This window comes from Ptychodera flava, chromosome 18 (genome assembly GCF_041260155.1).
Source record: "Ptychodera flava strain L36383 chromosome 18, AS_Pfla_20210202, whole genome shotgun sequence".
Taxonomy (NCBI): domain Eukaryota; kingdom Metazoa; phylum Hemichordata; class Enteropneusta; family Ptychoderidae; genus Ptychodera; species Ptychodera flava.
The window spans coordinates 22083968-22103802 of record NC_091945.1 but is presented as its reverse complement, the minus strand read 5'-3'; the positions used below and the strand labels follow the sequence as shown (position 1 = coordinate 22103802).

At 41.2% G+C, this 19835-nt stretch overlaps 3 protein-coding genes across 3 annotated transcripts; 2 read left to right on the top strand and 1 right to left on the bottom strand.

Moving 5' to 3' along the window:
* Positions 1-213: 213 nt before the first annotated feature.
* On the bottom strand, positions 214-5571 carry LOC139117169 (prominin-1-A-like). Its single transcript, XM_070680052.1, has 2 exons — positions 5365-5571; positions 214-4315 (listed from the first exon to the last, which is right to left on the bottom strand). Exon 2 carries the CDS (start codon positions 4287-4289, stop codon positions 1152-1154), a length of 3138 nt encoding a protein of 1045 aa, XP_070536153.1. The 5' UTR covers positions 4290-4315; positions 5365-5571; the 3' UTR covers positions 214-1151.
* Positions 5572-10719: 5148 nt separating this feature from the next.
* On the top strand, positions 10720-15033 carry LOC139117168 (cytochrome P450 1A1-like). The gene is made up of 2 exons (XM_070680051.1): positions 10720-10830; positions 11317-15033. The coding sequence occupies exon 2, from the start codon at positions 11392-11394 to the stop codon at positions 12952-12954; it is 1563 nt and encodes a 520-aa protein (XP_070536152.1). The 5' UTR covers positions 10720-10830; positions 11317-11391; the 3' UTR covers positions 12955-15033.
* Positions 15034-16521: 1488 nt separating this feature from the next.
* Positions 16522-19483, top strand: LOC139117167 (cytochrome P450 1A1-like). The gene has a single exon (XM_070680050.1). The coding sequence runs from the start codon at positions 16749-16751 to the stop codon at positions 18462-18464; it is 1716 nt and encodes a 571-aa protein (XP_070536151.1). The 5' UTR covers positions 16522-16748; the 3' UTR covers positions 18465-19483.
* The last annotated feature ends 352 nt before the right edge of the window (positions 19484-19835 follow it).

Here is a 19835-nt window from a genome sequence, read left to right as displayed (position 1 = left end):
TACATTCTGTTGAAAACTTATCGTATGCATATTGGTTTTCGCATGTGTATTGAAAGATAAATATTTCCTAACTAACATTTTCTGAGTGATATATTTTGTTCAGTATTACAATATCATGGGGGTCAACAGAGATGCTGTTGAAAGATAGATTTTCCAAGTATACAGTAAAAATCAAGGAGGTGTGAAAGCATGGTAAAATCAAAACATGAATGCTTATTTTTCATAAATTAATCCTGTTTAATGAATCCAAAAAATTATACAACGAGCAAAACAATTTGCACACATCTAACATACCACTAAAACAATCCTATCCATTTCCCGACAAAGGTCTCACGTGTAAAATCTTCTCTTGTGCTTTTAAATAGTTCAGTGACCCCTACAACAACGATCGTGATCTCCAATTCACTATAATGTATGGAGCTCAAAAATAAATTACGGTATATGGGTGAAATTTTTACTTAATGTGATTAAAATTTGAAACTGCGAATACGAAGTTTGAAAATTTACTCCATGCAAACTGCTTTAAAAGTGAAACACAAGGGAAACCCTGTACTGGCAGTCAAAATATGGCAAACTAACCGAAAAGCGCCGATGAAAGTTCGGTCTATGACTGTCAAACTACGTAACATAAGCTCTCTACACGGCGAAAAGAAGTCCGGAAAAAGATATTTGCAGATTTTCGCAAATGCTTGGTTTTTTCTCAAACTCTTCAAACTCGCGATATGTAGCTATGGGCTTAAACCCGACCGACATTAGGATGTACAAATGTAGAGCTGTAACTTCGTGCCAGGGAGTCTAGGCTCAACATGGTGGGCATATACACGGTATAAAGTGCAAAGCAAAGAGGAAAAACAATTCAACCCCTACATCCTCTTGTCATCGGATTGCGATTTGTCAGGGTGAATAAAATAACTTTTGACCTCGTACTTGAACACAGTGACAAAGATTTGGATTAATTTTTAAGGTAAAAAGATAAGGTTGTGTATTTCTTGTTTACAGAGAGTGAAAACATTGAATATTTTAAATTGTTTGAAGATATCAGCGGAAACTATAATACACGATCGGTTGAAAATACTGTACATTAGCAGCCTGAGGTAAAGAGGTTTCTTGTGTCTAAATTTTGCTTGTAAAATATGAAACCTTCAACTGCGTCACACCTGGTTGTCATCATTATTCTCACCATGTTGATCGGTATGGTCGGGCGTTGAAACTTCCGCCGTCTGTTCGTTTGCTTGTTCCGTATTATTCACCTCAGGTGCCTCGGTATTTACATCGGCAGTGGATTCTGTGGTCTTTTCCTCTGGCGGCGCAGGATCACTCGGAGCGCCCTCACTATTGTCGTGTTGCTGCTCATCACTGTTTGGTTGACCATTGACGGCGGGTTGCTCATGGCTTGATTCTGTTGTCGGTGCGTCGGGCACTTCATACCAACCGACTTTCTCCCCATTGTTGGGAGAGGGAGTCGTTTGCCCCGAATTAGCGTTGGATGTGCTGGGCACGCCCGGTGTCTGTCCAGCACGGGGTTCAATAGGAGGCAAGTCACGGAAAGTCGAGCACTTCTCTTTCGATTTCGACATGTTTTCCCCGGCTATAATGGACGGGATGTTGTCCAGATTTTTCAGTTCATTTTGAAGTTCGTTGACCGCGAAGTCATCCTCGTGCGGGGCCACTCTGTTGTGACCGTAGAGTGGTGGGTTGGACTCGCCGTCCGTACTGACCAATGGGATTTCATCTACCATCTCGTCTGCTTCTTCCATTCGACGGAAAAACTTGGCTAATCTGACGCAGAAAATTATGTTTGGCACGAAAAACACCGCACACCAACCATTACAGAACCAGAACGCGTTAAACGGATCGAGAAGACTGCGACAGACGGTATTCAACAGGTTTTTGATGAGGTTGGCCATCGGGCGACAATTTCCAATTTCAAAGTAGATCATGTAGTCAACATAGTTGATGAACTGTGTGGTGTAACCAAACAATCGTGCCATGAAAGTATTTACTTCGTCGGCGATAACACTGTTTAAATTGTTATCGATGTAGTCGTCGGCGTTGTTGCCGGCTTCGATCGTGTTATTCACTGAAGTTTCAATTTCGTCAGCGTCGCTTTGAACTTCCGCCAGTGTGGATTTGACGGTGTCGCGTTCCGATACAATCGCGTCCACGGTGTCCGTTTGGAAATCTCGAATGGTAGTCACCATGGCCGTGAAGATGGACTCGTGCGACCCGGGAAAGACCGAAGAATCACCTGAATGCGCGTCGATGTACGTCTGCAGGTCGTCGGCGAAGGCGTCCAGGTCCTCGCCATAATCGATCAAATCGGAGCTCAGCTCGTTCTCGTAGTCCGTCCATGAAATACTGGCGGCGTTTGCATCGCGCGCATCAGCGAGATTGTCCCGCGTGGTCGAAGACATGACCTGTATCTGGTCTGATATGTTCACCTTCAGGTCGGAGAACTGAGATTTAGAAATATACGCGTCAACGTTTAACATGTCTGTCAGGTTAACCATATTCTCCAATTTGAAGGCTGTGAACGCCGCCATCTCCTCTTCACAGTCGCTGATGATCCCAGACATCGTGAGGGGAATGTCGCCGTCATCGAACAAGGTGCCGGACAAAAAGTACCCATCGGTTCCGGGAATGGCATCCGGTAGGTCTATGGTGTTTTCGAACAGGTCGCCAGATACGGCTGGTTCACACACCAGCTTGTGGATGGGACCTCCGATGATGAACGGAAGTGCGGTCAAGACCATGAACAGAGTGGCGAAGATGAAGCACAGGCCGGCAGACGACATCAGGAAAAGTCCGCCGCAGTTCGACATGAAGCCGCGCTCGGTTGGAGAAACGGATAGATCGCACCCGATGAAGCCGAAAATGAGGCCGAGGGTGTTAAGCACTATCACAGCCAATATGATAAGATACAAGCACTTCATAGCAATGGACAAATATCCTTCGTAGTCCGCGAATTGCGACAATTGCTCGGACATAGTATCGCCGAGAGACGAACCTTGCTCCAGTGCTGAATTCAAATTTTCGATCATTGGATCTAGACCCTGCTCCACCTCATCGCTGAAGTCCCCGTAGCTATCCTGTAAATCGAAAGAAGCCGATATGGTTTCGTTTTCCACCATCTCCGGGATGTCTTCAAATTCTTGCTGGCCTTGCTTGGCGCTCGCGTCCAGGTCATTATTGACAACATTGGTCAACGCGAGACTCTTTACAGTGACAACGATGCGCGGGTAGTAGCCTGGTCCAGCGCCAGACAAGGGCAGATCGCTGAAATTTCGACTCGCGACGAGCTGCGTCGTGTTTGCCGCAATCTGTGGGTCCTCTCCTGCCGCGGAGCAGCCCCCTGCGGTTGCGCAGTCGCTGTACATACTTTCGATGTCCTGCGCCAGGGTATCTAGGGAGGCTGAAAAGGTGGTGTAATTGTCATCCAAGTATGATGACAAAATGTTCATTGTGTCAAGGCCATCTCTGGTGTCCTCTATTACTTCTGTCATTGTCAGTATAGCGTCGATGGCAGGATCAACAAGTGTTCTCAGTTTTTCACGGACGGGCACCCCTACCACAGTCCCAACATTCAGAAGATCAGTTACCATGGTGTCGATGACCCATATGGTTTGATTGACGGCAACGAATAATATTTCGTCGACGGTGTTGTTCACGAAAGTCATCAGGTCGTCAATGTTGTTGTCGATGTTGTCGCCGAGGTCGGCGATTTCCGACGACTGCCGAGCGTTGACGTGGTAGGCGCAGGCGAAGCAGGCCGCTAGCATGGCTGTGATGATGGCAAGGATAATAGAGAAGGTTAGCAGCTTACAGCGCATGTTGCCTGTCTGTTTCTGGTACATCCTGCCGCCGCATCTGCCACAGCACAGCCGACACGAACAGAAGCAGCAGGCGACAATCGGAAATATAATCGCAAACAGCAGCCCGATTGCGAAACAAATCGCAAAGCCAAGAAGGAGATTGATCAATTCCGACATCTCGATTTCGTTCATATCCAACTCTCCGCCAATCGCGTCGTTGATCAGGTCATATGGAATCTCTCCCGGTGATATTGTCTTTATCCACGTATTCACCACCTTCCACGTGGTAGGGAGCGGAGGCTCGCCTTCGTCATATTCATCTGGGCAGTAGTATGGCTCACCAGTTGGAAGGTCCTTCCAAGTGATGTTACCGCTTCCATCGACATAGTTCTCTGACCCGGCGCGCACCATGCTACCCGGGATCATCGCCACCAAGCATAGGAACAGCGTACATGACAAGTGTAACTGGAGAGTCATGGTTAATCGATATCGATGTCCAATTCCTGGAATTGAAACATAAACTTAAAGATTAACTTTCACACGTAGTTCTGTTGTCGTAATGATACCGTACAAGAATGTGAATAATTGACGCACACATAGCAATACCTATACTTGTAATGTGTTCAGTCACTCGGTGCCATAGTAGCTCAGTTCACAGTACTTTCAAGTTCGCTAGAAAAAATACAACTCGTAATTTGACCAGCTCCCTGTAAGGCTTATATAATTGTCGAATACTTGTCGTTGTTGTTGACGACAATTACACTTGAAATTTGTGTTAGGAGTCTCATTTTAAATGATAATAAAAGCTCTATCGCAAAAAATAAAGGTCGAGTAATTCGAACGCAAACACAAAGGACATGTACATTCCACTGTTCCCTGAGGTCGTAAACATAATCGATAAGTTACCATTTGAAGGGCAGTGTGCTGTCATCTGTCAAAATTCACCAAAATTAGAACACTAATCGAGGCTTTAAATGCATTATTTTGCAGGCAAATGGTTTCTGAAGCAAAAGTCTACAAAAGACAGCGATTGGCATGAGTTTCTAGCCGTCAACTTTCTCTGAATGGGAAAGACCTGTACGAAGATGGCCGAAGCAAGAGAGTGTGGACGACTAAGAGTGAAACCAAAACATTTCAACATTCCCTAAATTAACTGGATTTTTTCAGAATGTGTGAGAAGGTTTCCGGTGTGGCTTTGTTTGTCTGTCTATCTGTCTGTTTTTGTCCTTCTAAAAATCAACGTGGCATCAATTCTGAATATGACAGGGGTCATTGCCTGCCCATTTAACATTTACAAAAGAACTACATTCTCTTCAAAGACATTTCTCAACTTATCCGGAAACAACTCTGAACAACTATCGAACATGATTTCAAGACAACGCACGAAATAAATTTGGACGCGAAGCAAAGAGAATGACTGTTGTCATTATTGCAATATGAACAGCACAACCTTACCGACGTTTTTTTTGCGAAGAGCATTAATGTGAAATAATCTCGAACAACGAAAAGGATATTGCGAAGGAGATTTTCACGCTCCTAAGATTAACCTTACCTTTAAAGGCCGTATATTGCAGACAACAGCACAAACTATGTCTACAGACAGTACTAGAAGATGGAAAAGGCAGCAAATTCCATGTGCGAGAGTTCTAACACCCTGCGCTAGACATAAGACTCGTCTTTTCCTTCGGTGAAAAGTCTTCGGAACCTACGTCACAGTTTTCTTTAATTATTCATCAAATCGTCAACCAAACACATCTAAACACTGGCAAACTTAGCACTAAAATCGATATCTCTCTTTGTGCATTGTTTTATTGGTTACCTATCTGCTTGCAACCAGTGCCGGCTAATCCGCAGCTCTTTCTGATTAATCGATATCTGCCTTAGCTGCAGTCTGCAGAAAATGGAAGCTGCTGTATAAGCACTCTCCCACTCCATTCAGTGGTGGCGCTATTTGAATGCTCGCACCACTTCCACTGGTATATGTAATGAATATATAATGACTTGTGGACCTGTTTCCTAATACGAAAGCATGTATCTCAGTAAGCTGACATGAGGCGGAAACGTATTTATGCACCATTGTTTTTTCCATACAGTTAACATAGGGATTGTGGCTATTTTGAATTACAAATATCGGTAACTGTTAGGTGATGTGTTTCTCTGGTACCAAAATTTGCACTGTGACCCATAATTTTTATTCTTGAATTGGTAAGAGATTGGTCGAAATTTGGAAAGTTTGAGCGAAAGTTTACGTCTTTCACTTTCGAGAGGCATACTACCTTAAACTTTCAAAATCTCTTCTTTATTCCAAACGAATTACCGCCGAAGAACGGGAGTTGTGTGATCACGTTTTTCTTCCTGGTGACAAGTTCGAATTTTGAATTGTTTGCAGTTTACCAATTTCAAAAGGGAGGCCCATTAGTAAACCGTTATAATATTTCATGTGAGATGTGATGAAAGCCTGTGTGTACAGTATGAGCTTCTCAACAGCATAAGAGCCTGATTTCTAAACGTTGACGATATATGTCTGTGTGGACTTAGAATCCGTAGTGACAGCCAGAATGCGAAATTTTGACAGATGAATGAATCGGGACGTCACCAATTCGAACACCACAGAGATGAACCGAGCCTATTCCTGTAAATTTAGAAGAGAAATAAATTACTTTCGTTTAGCCATTAGGCCAAAAAAATAAATTGTGCTGTTCCGATAACATGGTTTTAAAAAATAAGGTAGGTAGATCGGCGGGATTTTTTTCCCAAAATATCTTATTAGTAAATATGCATTTTTCAGGAACACGATCGGAACTAATTTGGGATTGTTGGATGGTGAAGTAATGTCTTTAAAATCTGCTAATGTAACATCATCTGCTTTTCTTTTAAGTTACACACTCGTTTTATGAGTAATTTGTAATATTGAGACATTCAGCTATAGGGCACCTAAGATTTTTGAGAAATTTGAAAAGTATGAAAATCCAATTATCCCAAAATAGTTCCAATCGTGTTCAGGGGTTCAGGGCGGTCAAACACTGGCCACAACATTTCCGGAAAAATGTATCATACATATAAAAGGGGGGGAACGTAAAAGACATCCTCGATCAAGCAAAAATCAAATGCCAAGTAACGAACGCGTGATTTTACGGATTTTTCTTTCTTTTTTACTTCTGTGTTTACGTAGCTTTAAAAGGTTTAGGGTCGGCAGGTAAAAAATAAGATAGGTAAGGTTATCGGAACAGCACAATTGTTTTAAGTTCGGCCTTATTGAAAGTGGGCATATTGTCTTGTATCCATTCCGTGACTTCACCAAGGCATAGCTTGACTGAAGTTGTCGGAACTAAGTCAGCTTCTCTGGTGATAAACGGTGGCGTACGCGTGTCAATAGGTCTTTAGACATTTTACCTCTTTAAATACGGTCACCAAATGATAAAGAACCCAGTGCAAATGAGAAAATTGGGGTTGCCGTACAAGTTCAAGAGATATACACCTTAAACACGCAAGTATTATACAAAATTACGGGCGCCCTTAATTTCCCGTGAAAAGTTCTCATCATTAATCCTCATTGACTAGTGTTTGTATTAGTAGCATATAGTACTAGATTTATTAATTCTACTAAAAGTTATTTTGAGATGTATTTTGTGCACCGTTTTACAAGTTTGAGAAAATTGGATGAATCCAGAATTGGGAGATTTATTGCGAATACATGTTATTCATATGTATTTCAAAACAATATTTACAATGGCTTGAGGTTGACTTTAGACTGTTGGTCTCCCTAATCACATCTGGATCACACAGTCTTAAGCGAACGTGCAAACCATCAGAAACTCGTTTCCGTTGAAACTATGGTGGTATAGATAGAAATCTTCAACCTTTTCTGTTATGTCGCGTGTCAAGTTTCAGTCATATGAGAGGACAAATTTTCACCACAGGAAATGGAATTTTATAGTAAAAATGAGAAAATTCTCTCCCCCCCCCCCCACTTTAACCCAAATTCTCCCCTGTAAACACTTTACAATCACGATATATAAGGTGTTTGGGCCAAACATGGTGATGAAAGGCTTAATGTAGTTGATTTTTGTATATGATTCATATGGATGATTTGACTCCTTAGGAGAAGGTCAATGGCTATTTATGGTGTAAAAATAAAATAAAACCGGCTTGGTTTTGAGAAAATCGCGAATCGTATTTGCCCCCTACAGATAACACGGGGATGGCGACCATTTTGAATTTCAAACATCGTTCGGTAAATACTGTGTATTTTGTCTCTCTAATACCAATTTTGCCCGGTACATCCCCCACCTCCCCCGTCGATTTTTATTCTTGATTTTGAAAGAGAATGGTTGAAATTTGCTATAGGAAAGCTTGAGCAAAAAATGAAATCTGTCATTTTCGAGGCGCGAATTACCTTGAAGTCGAAACAATGCACAATAAAGACGCCACTTAGGCAAAAGTTGTGTAGAAGATTTAATAATCAAAACATACGTCCCCGTCAATTAGAAATCGTCTAATACTTCAAGTCTTCCATTTATTAAGTTGTGCCGTTTAATGGCTATCCATTACTATTTGAAAGATTAATAAGATACAGACACAATAAATAACACACAAAACATTAAACAGAATCAACTAAATGTTCCTATTACAACAAAGACTAAAATAAAGTCTACATACTCACATCGTCATTTTGACATTTCTAAACATGTCAAAAATTAGTCTGAATTTACATAATGTAAGGATATGTTTAAACTTCAAGAACTGAACGACTAAAAAATCTACAATGACTTCAGAACTACGATAACATACTATACACCCCAGACTGTAAGACCAACTCCCTTCACATGAACTTAGACGAGAGACAACGAACAACCCTTATAACCATAATGTCCATGGACCAAAACGTCAAGATCAACGATCTTAGATCTCGCTTTCCTTGGTAACCTGTTCAAAAGTAAATTTTATCTAGAAGAGAGTCAAGTGATCATCTTCACAAGATATTACACAGTTGCTTCGTGGTCTACATGTATATGTGAAAGTGTATACGCATCGGGCCGAGTACGAGTGTTAAAGACTACGATAGTGCCTTACTCGTGTTTTACATCATTTGCTGCAAACGATTTTACTTTTCCGAGTCCTCTTTTAAAATAAGATTTCGCCATATTTTTTTCTTTCTTGTTGCGCACCATTTTGTAAAAATAGTTTTGAAAGTCGAGTGCGACCTGGCAGCTCGCGAGTGAAAATGACGTTTGTAAAGGCGCAGAATATACGCGTTAGTTGCAACCTCCAATTTCTCTGACGAGAACAAAAAATCATACATTTTGCAAGGTGGTTACATGGCAGAAAAAGACATCCATTGTAAAGGGTTACCCACAATGGCTTGTGGTTAGGTACGCGGCGGATGGCCACTGTAACTCAGTAGCTCAAAAAGTCAACAACGAACGCACCAGCAAGGTATAACTGAATTTATACCTTGCTGGTGCGTTCGTTGTTGACTTGTCAAATTTAATCCGGTGATAATCTGGTGAGAGCGTCCACAGATTAGTAATTTACCCTTGATTACTTTGGTTAATTAGGCCACAGTCCCTCTATCCACCGGTCTGGAAACGTGGCGGGTTTCTTTGTGACACTCCGTGATATGAACCAACACACGATTCACACCTTAAACAAAGGACACTGACAATGTTCAACTGGCCGCTATATCGATGTCGCTACCCCACGATCCTATGACAGCCGCAATGTGATCGTTCAAAAACATGACGTTTGTGGGTTGTTATTTTCAGAATATCACAAAACATTACAACTTGTTCACTTTAGAAACACTAAACAATTTTTTTTTCATTAAATGGGTAACGTTGCCCCTCTAGATAAAGCTTGAAAGGGACCACACATTATGGTTGCATTATGATCACGATCGAAAAAAAAATGGCATGCACTGTTCGCAAGTGTCATGGACTATTGCCCGAAATCAAGAAGACAGGCAAAATCAGCTGAATATTAACATCGACAGCTGAGTAGTTCATTACCAAACTTGTTATTGTGTTGACATGATAGCATTTTGTAAAAGGTATTTACTGTGCCTGAGCGCGAGCGTACGTATCGAGAGTTCGCCATATCACAGTCCCTCTAGTGGATAGAGGGACTGTGGCCATATTGACGCTACATGGGAAAAATATATATGCGAAAAAAAATCTACGTGCATTTCTGCAGTTGTCGTTCCTATTCTGCTCCGTTAACAGACATAATTTCACAGAATATTACACAGAAAACATATTTAGATCATATTTGGAGGCACTGACTACTAGCATTGCAAGAGAAATGGACGACAAATTTTCGGTGTGTTTCCAGCCGTGCCTGAGCGAGCGTACGTATCGAGAGTTCGCCATATTGACGCTGCATGGGAAAATGTGCGACCACACAACTAAAATCTACATGCATTTCTGCAGTTGTCTTTCCTATTCTGTTCAGTTAACAGGCATGATTTCACAGAATATTACACAGAAAACACATTTAGATCATATTTGGAGACACTGACTACTAGCATTGCAAGAGAAGGGGGACCACAAATTTCCGGTGTGATTCCAGCCGTTGCTTGTGCTACGTACGTCAACACACTCGCAGCGGTCAACCCCAGAAATTATCGCACACTATCATCATTTACGATGGGATAAGGATCACGAAAAACACACACCGGTTTCAGGATATGATAATTTCTGTCTTCGTGTCGTAGATAGACGCAGAGAACACTTAATAGAGCCAAAAACAGCGAAAATTCGAGAAAAGCGTATACACAATCGGGGACTGTGGCATGCAGGACAAACCCAAGCTACGCATTATCACGTGACTGGCCCTCGTATCGCGGTTCGGCTGTGCGGTCTAGGTGATTGACACCTTTTACAATAGGCGTTTCCAGACCGGTGGATAGAGGGACTGTGATTAGGCACTCAAACTCATCAGATAATAGACACAGCATGTTGATAAAACGTAGACGCAGGATTGTCAAGGGCAGTGCTAAGTTAAGACCGAAACACCAAAGGTTGGTAGAATATATCTTTATTAGCGATACAACGAAACACTTACCCACCCCTGGGGACGGACATGTAGACAACGCCCTGTGTGACCTATACGTACGACAGTGTGGGTACCACCAAGATTGCATGATTTCAGTCTGTTTGCGTCCCTGCACAAATGACCTTCAAATGACTCTCAATATCTTCTCTTTGAGAGGACCATGCATGTGTAATTTATATAATTGGGCATAATTGGACAAAATTTCCCACGCGGTTTCACAGACAAGTAGCACACTACTTTGGAGGTGGGAACATATAGGAAAAGATATAGCGAGTAAAATTATAACACTAGACTGTTTTTGTGACGTTCCCGGACAAAAGACTGAACTCGCATTAGATCCCTGCACAATTTATGCAATGGGGCCAGTCACGTGTCAATGATCGCCAAGGCACTTGTATTCGCCATAACGCTGTCGGTGAAATTATGTTGTTTTTGTTTCCTTACACGCCAGCACACGCCTAAAACATTTCTTCAAGTGACAGTCTTCGCCACCGGTTACTTAAACAACAACCATTCGCCTTACAAAATGGAACTGATTCAAATATTCAACTGTGTCCTCGACTCTTTGAAACAGAACGTGAGTACCGAGACATTCACCCTTGGCCTTTTAGTAATGACTGTGTTGCTCCTATGGCACTATTTCACGGCTGACTCCAACACGAAACGCAGGCTATGCCCACCAGGGCCATGGGGGTTGCCAGTCCTTGGTAACCTCTTGTCTCTCGGATCATACCCGCACCTTTCACTCACAAAAATGGCGAAGAAGTACGGACCCATCTTCAAGATCCACCTCGGTCAAAAACCTGTCGTTGTGCTCACGGGGCACAAGATTCTCAAACAAGCTTTAATTCGGCAGGCGAATGATTTCGCGGGTAGGCCCGATTTCGAATCTTTCAAAGCTATTGCCGGTGGTAAGTCGATGGCGTTTAACACGTACAGCATGCAGTGGAAGATTCAAAGGAAGATACAACACGTCGCTCTTCGGACCTTTCTGAGTGGTGATTATCTAAAGATTCTAGAACAACAAATATCGCTGGAAGCAGAACGGCTTGTGAAGTGTTTATCTGGCAGTAGGCACGATTCAGACAGTCACATTGTCAACCCAAACAAGTACATACGCTATGCAGTGGCTAACATAATATGCCTCATACTATTTGGAAAGAGATACACCAGTACTGATGAAACTTTGCAGGGCATTGTATCACTAGGATATAGGTTCAACAAAATCACCAGGGCTGGCAACCCGGCCGATATCATGCCATGGACCAAGCTTATTCCAAGTGTCAAGCAACGCCGGAGAGAATTTCTGGAATATTTGAGTGATCTAGACACCTGGCTCGACGATCGGAAGGATGAACACGAGAGAAGCTATCAGCCTGGAGTCATCAGAGATCTGGCAGACCATTTGGTAAAAGTACTTGAGGAAATGGACAAAGATGAAATGGCTAGACTCCAGATTGACCGTTCTAGAATAATGAAGTCACTCAATGAAGTATTTGGCGCCGGTCTTCAAACCGTTGCGATAACTTTGCTATGGAGCATCATGTACATGATGGAGTACCCCAATATACAAAATCGAGTTCAGAAAGAACTCGGTCGAGTAGTAGGACCCAGCAGAGCACCACGCCTTGCTGACAGGCCCGACTTGCCCTACACACAGGCCTGCATTTATGAAATTCTGCGCATCACGTCAATCGCTCCACTTGCAGTTCCTCACTCAACCACGTGTGATACATCTTTGAATGGATACTTCATTCCTAAGGACACCCTCGTATTCGTTAATCTTTGGGGAACAAACCACAACGAAGCGATGTTTGAAAACCCGGACGAGTTTAACCCCGATAGGTTCATGTGGGCCGACGGCTCTGCACTCAATCGATCCAAAAGCGACGAGGTTGTCACATTTTCCCGGGGTCGCCGACGATGCCTTGGCGAACCTCTGGCCCACATGGAACTTTTCATATTTTTCTCGACACTGATGCACCGCTGTACCTTCCAGAAAACGGATGACCAAGTTTTGAATTTCAAGGGGATCTACGGACTGGCGATTCAACCAGATGAATACAGTGTATCGGTATATCTAAGATAAACTCTTAAAGCCAATTCAAGGTTGAATATCATTATTTGTCATACAATCACTACTAAATTTACAAGGTTACAAATTTACAAAGTTGTCATATGCCAAAATCATTTTGACCGCGGCAAAACGCTTATCTTATTTGAACCCACCATAAATGTAAAAACATGTTAAACAAATCTGCATCTTATCCAGTATGTATACGCTTCTTTGCACTCCAGTATATAGATATTTCACTTTTATAGGGTAAGTGCACATTTTTAATCAAGCACAGTAACATAGACAAGAAACATGTCATTCAAATATAATAAGAATTATTGAAGACATAGAAATCACCATTACATTAAGCTCAACACCTGCCGAAATAATCTTCCTTCTTAATGATGTACGATGATAGTTGTTGAATGTAGCATTCAGTTTAGTTTTAACTGTGTTTCTCTGTTATCATTCTGTTAGTTATTCAAATGGACAATCAAATATACAACATTCATAGTCAATCCACACAACGGAAGCCTGAATAGCAGATATTAACAGAAAATACAATTTAAAAAAACTAACAAATTATTCATGACAGTTGAAGTATACTTAGAGTGTTTAAAACAACTATATATCATACCAGTACATTGATAGCGCAAATACAACCATCTGATTGGCCTGGACGCGGAAAGAAAGTTAATCGTGTACATTCGCGATATACCACGGCTGACAGACGCGCGCGCTCTCGGCCTGAGCAAAAATCCTTTTTTGACGTTCATGCCAGAATTTCAATATACTGTTATGATATAATAGCAATAAATTACACCCAGCGACGGTATACCACTCGGCTTTGATCAGTTCACTTCATATATGCGATCGCTATCGCTCGTGCATATATGTCGTGAACTGGTCAAAATCTCGTGGTATACCATCGCTGGGTGTGCTTTATTGCTTAAATATACAATACATGTGCGTTGTAATAAGGATTGGGGAAAATGAAATACCAACTGACGACACAAAATATCTGCAGTATATATACGAGACACACGATGTCTTTACAGAAATCTTACCATTAAATAGATCTCAATGTGAAGCCCTGATCTCACAAATATCCGCAGTCTAGAAAATTTGGTAACAAATTCATCAATTATGTTTATAAAGAAGAAGAAAATGATTTTTTAGTTGCATGTCACAGCTTCTGAATGGCAGAGTGACCTTAAGTCACCTGTAATCTAAATATGCCCATATATGGTCAAAGAGGCGTTCCTTGGTATTCAAAATGCCCATGTGAGGGCGCTGTTTTTAAAAAGCGGCCACCCACCTAAAATCTGTGATTGGTTGGATTTTCTCTTTCCATGGTAACTGTGGCAAAATTGGAACAGGTGACAGCATACCTTTAATCCCATCCAGAGCTTAATTTCTTCTCTTTACACATTGTTTGTCCCGTATAGAACGTGATGCAGCACATGATGTCTGATGTAACATTGTTTGTGTCGTGAATTCAAGACATGGTGCTGTTTTCATTGACGCAATTCTTTTCAATATTCACTTATTTTCCAAAACAAAAGGAATGGGATGCATTTTCCACATATCCTTTACATATTTGCCCTCAAATAAAGTGTGTTATAAAAGTTTCGTCCTGACAATATATTTCTCTATACTTTCTGTGTGGAGGTCTCTGTGGAAACCTTCCGGTTTAAATCATTAAACAGTCTACCTGCAATTCTTCAAAAAACAACTACTGAATATGTAAGTGTGTTAGTTTGAAGCAAGAGTTGTTTGGTTACTATTGAAAAATTCAATGAAAAAGTAAGTGATTTGATTTTTATGTTGTTGTTTTGTCGACTCTTAGTTTGTTTATCATAGTCATAACTTTCATTACACTATACATTTGACCTGATTATGTTCTTTTGTTGGTCTGGGACAGATTATTTTGGTAGCACTGCATATTCTGTTAAATCGTATTTTCATGATTGTATTACTCCGCACATCTTATTTTGACGCCAACAGTCTATCTTTCAGACTTATAAGTTGTAGGCGGATCGTGTGAATTTAAAAAGTAAAGAAATAAAGAATGGTCGTCCATTGTGTTCATGGAAGGACTATTCACTGTAACTATGGAATGATTTACAAAGCTGTAGCCGCGTGTTTTCAATCGAATTATTCACGGTAAGGCACTGCCCTATCAAGGCAAAATGTTAATACAAGTACATATGTAATTTTTGTATCCGTTCAGACTATAGTGATATAACGACAAAAACGAAAAACATATGGAGAATCCTCTCCATTTTCCAGGATATTGTTGTGCATCAAAACAAGTCTTCGGACATTTCAAACCCTTTTCCGCTCTATAAAACACCATGGGAAACCCATCCGTTTTGTGGTTTTTCATATTTTTGGGAGGTCCCCGTGGCAACATTTTTTAGGCTACTGTAGGGCGCCCTCTTTATCAATCTTGTAAGAAATGTTGGTAAGATTTCCTAAAATGTGGTATATTATTAGATAAACTAGCATCATTCAATGATGAAACTCTGACATTCGTCCCCCAGTCCATTAGATATCTAGTAATTCAATTATTCCATTCATTAAGTTGTACCGTTTAATGGCTATCCATTACTGTTAAAAAGATCAATAAGCAAACACAATAAATAACACACATAACATATTAAACAAAATCAATTAAATGTTCCTATTACAACAAAGACTAAATAAAGTGTGCATACCCACATTGTCATTTTTACATTTTTCATTTTTATCTTTTCAAACCCATGAAAAATATTATGAATTTACATAATGTAAAGATATGTTTAAGCTTTAAAAACTGAAGAACTGAAAATATACAATGATTTCAGAACTACGATTACATACTATACATCCTAAACTGTAAGACCCACTCCCTCCACATGAACTTAGACGAGCGGCAACAACCAGCCCTACAACGATAATGTCCATGGACAAAAATGTCAAGACCGACAATCCTAGGTCTGGCTTTCCTTGATAACCTCTTCAAAAGTAAAATAATATAGGACAGAGTCAAGTGGTCGTCTTTTTACGATACTACAGACAACACAATTTCTTTGTGGTCGAGATGTATATGAAAGTTATCTATTTATCGGGCTGAGTGCGAGTGTTAAAGACTGCGATAGTTTTTGAATGTGCGGTTTTTTACATCATTTGCTGCAAATGATCCTACTTTTCCTCTGTTAAAATAAGATTTCGCCAATTATTTTTCGTTCTTGTTGCGAAACATGTTGTTACAATTAAATGGTGATGAAATTCGAGCGCGACCTAGCAGCTTGCGAGTGAAAATGACGTTTGTAAAGGCGCAGAATATATGCGTCAGTTGCAACCTCCAATTTCTCCGACGAGAAAAAAATCATACATTTTGCAAGGTGGTTACATAACAGAAAGGACATCACCTGTAAAGGGTTACCCACTATGGCTTGTGGTTAGGTGAGCGGCGGATGGCCACTGTAACCCAGAAAAAAACCCACTTTTTTCTGGGTTACAGGGGCCGTACGTGCATGTACCCCACTATACGTACGACAGTGCGGGTACCACCTAGATCGTATGATTTCAGTCTGTTGACGTTCCTGCACAAATGAACTTCAAATGACTCTCAATATCTTATCTTTTAGAGGACCATGCAATGTGTAATTTATATAATTGGGCATAATTGGACAAAAATTCCCACACGGTTTCACAGACAAGTAGCACACTACTCTGGAGGTGGGAACATATTGGAAAAGATATAGCGAGTAAATTGTACCACTAGATTGTTTTTGTGACGTTCCCTACACAATTTATGCAATGGGGCCGGTCACGTGTCAATGATCCCCAAGGCATTTGTATTCGCCATAACGCTGTCGGTGAAATTATGTTGTTTTTGTTTCCTTGCAAGCCAGCACACGTTTAAAACATTTCTTCAAGTGACAGTCTTCGCCACCGGTTACTTAAACAACAACCATTCGCCTTGCAACATGGAACTGGTTCCAATCTTCAACTGTGTCCTCGACTCTTTGAAACAGAACGTGGGTACCGAGACATTCACCCTTGGCCTTTTAGTAATGACCGTGTTACTCCTATGGCACTATTTCACGGCTGACTCCAACAGGAAGCGCAGGCTATGCCCACCAGGGCCATGGGGGTTGCCAGTCCTTGGTAATCTCCTGTCTCTCGGATCACACCCGCATCTTTCACTCACAAAAATGGCGAAGAAGTACGGACCCATCTTCAAGATCCACCTCGGTCAAAAACCTGTCGTTGTGCTCACAGGGCACAAAATCTTCAAACAAGCTTTGATTCGGCAGGCGAATGATTTCGCGGGTAGGCCTGATTTCGAATCTTTCAGAGCTATTGCCGATGGTAAGTCGATGGCGTTTAATACATACAGCTTGCAGTGGAAGATGCAAAGGAAGATACAACACGTCGCTCTTCGGACCTTTCTGAGTGGTGATCACCTAACAATTCTGGAGCAACAAATATCGCTTGAGGCAGAACAACTTGTGAAGTGTTTATCTGGCAGTAGGCACGATTCAGACAGTCACATTGTCAACCCAAACAAGTACATACGCTATGCAGTGGCTAATATAATCTGCCTTATACTTTTTGGAAAGAGGTACGGCAGTACCGATGAAACCCTGAAACGCATCGTAACACTCACAGAGAGGTTCACAAAATTCGCTGGGGCTGGCAATCCTGCAGATATAATGCCGTGGACCAAGCTTATTCCCAGTGTCAAGCAACGCCAGAAAGAATATGTGGAATTGGTGAGCGATATTGAAGCCTGGATCGAAGCCAGGCGGATTGAGCACGAGAGAACGTATCACCACGGATTGGTAAGAGACCTGACGGATCATTTGGTAAAAGTACTTGAGGAAATGGACAAAGATGAAATGGCTAGACTCCAGATTGACCGTCCCAGAATTATGAAAACACTATCCGAAGTTTTTGGAGCTGGTTTTCAGACTGTCTCACAAAATTTCCGATGGTTCATTATGTATATGATGGAGTACCCTGCCGTACAAAGCAGGGTTCAGAGAGAGTTGGACAGAGTGATAGGACCCGATAGGGCACCACGCCTTGCTGACAGGCCCAACTTGCCCTACACACAGGCCTGTATTTATGAAATTCTGCGTATCACGTCAGCCTCCCCACTTGCAGTTCCTCACTCAACCACGTGCGACACATCTCTGAATGGATACTTCATTCCTAAGGACACCCTCGTATTCGTTAATCTTTGGGGAACAAACCACAACGAAGCGATGTTTGAAAACCCCGACGAGTTTAACCCCGATAGGTTCATGTCGGCGAATGGCTCTGCATTCAATCGATCCAAAAGCGACGAGGTTGTCACATTTTCCCGGGGTCGCCGACGATGCCTTGGCGAGACCCTGTCTTACATAGAATTGTTCCTCTTTTTCTCGACACTTCTGCACCGTTGTACTGTCCAGAAGGTGGATGAAGACCAAGTTTTAAATTTCAAGGGAAACTACGGACTGTCGATTGAACCAGATGAGCACGGTATCTCGGTCAATTTGAGATGATCACTGAGCATGCGCGGAGACTGAATATCATTGTTTGTCGAACTGCTGCATCGAACTTTAAAACAAAGATGTCATGTGGTATAATTTTTACCATGTGGTCAATTGCACTTTTGCGAATGTAAAAGTTTTGTCGCATATTTAGTGCTTTTGTGCACTTTTTATAAGGTATGTTATGTTTTATCATGCATACGTACACTTCAAACTCTTTAATTATGCATGTTGCATGTAATCAAGAAGCTTCTCTGAGAAGCATAGGGTTAAACCATTTCAGGTACAACATGCCCAGGGGACAGGTATTCTACAACTCTTTTTTGTCATCTACGACTTATGGGGACTCATTTAAAGCTCTTGGAAAAGAAAAATTTTCACCGACTTAAGTTTTTCGAAAATTTTTAATTTAAATTTTTCTCCATAGAGTTAACACGGGTATGATGTCTGCCATTTAGGATTGTAAATATCGCAAATTTAGGTAATTTGTTTCCAAACTTTGTACGGTGACCTCGATTTTTATTGTTTATTTGGTAAGGAAATGGTGGAAAGTGTCATTCAGTAAATTGTAGTAAAAGTTTAAATCTTAACGTTCTCAGTCTACTTTTAGTAAATTTAATTTGGAAGTACATTTATTACGTTTTTTTATAATTCCTTAATTTGCTTACGATTGACGTTTTCTTTGTTTTGTTGTTCGCTTGTTTTTGTTTTATTTCATTTTGTTTTAAATCAAGGACAATATAACCTTCTTTACTTTGTCTACGCACATTTGATCTGATAATGATATTCCAGGAATCTTATGCAGAATTTAATAGTATTGTTACGTGGTACTGCTTTAGCCTTACAGTGGTACTATCTTTTAGTTACATTTTACAGATCTGAATTTATTTGATGCCAAGAGACCATATATTTCCCTGATACTGTGGCTTGATCATGCAAAACTGAGAAAATACAGAATGGTTTTAAGGCGCGACATGACTAGTCCACCAGTCTCATGGCTATTTTTTATGTTACAATAAAGATTCTCAACTAATTCAATTATTTCCCGTCTCTTATTTTGTATTTAGCTACGTTTCGAATGTGTGCTTTGGCCGGGTGTAGCTTGTGTGCCAACATGTTCAACTGGCTGTTGTGCGCTCCCACCAATCTGAGTGCGCCTCACTTTCCATTCACTGTCATATTAAAAGGTAGAACCACAGTCTCTCAATACCGTGGTACAACAGACTCGGGCTTCTTCATTTCCTCAAGCATGGGGATGACGAGGAAAAAGAGACAAATCGGGAAATGTATGATTCAAAGGCGAATTTGTATCCAAAATAAGCCTGTACGATGGAGTAATGTGTCAGCACCGAGCTCGATGGACGCCATGTTTACTCAGTTTGT

Bases quoted from the DNA above. Each gene is read 5' to 3' on its own strand.
- LOC139117167 (XM_070680050.1), top strand. From the start codon at position 16,749: ATGATCCCCAAGGCATTTGTATTCGCCATAACGCTGTCGGTGAAATTA.
- LOC139117169 (XM_070680052.1), bottom strand. From the start codon at position 4,289: ATGACTCTCCAGTTACACTTGTCATGTACGCTGTTCCTATGCTTGGTG.
- LOC139117168 (XM_070680051.1), top strand. From the start codon at position 11,392: ATGGAACTGATTCAAATATTCAACTGTGTCCTCGACTCTTTGAAACAG.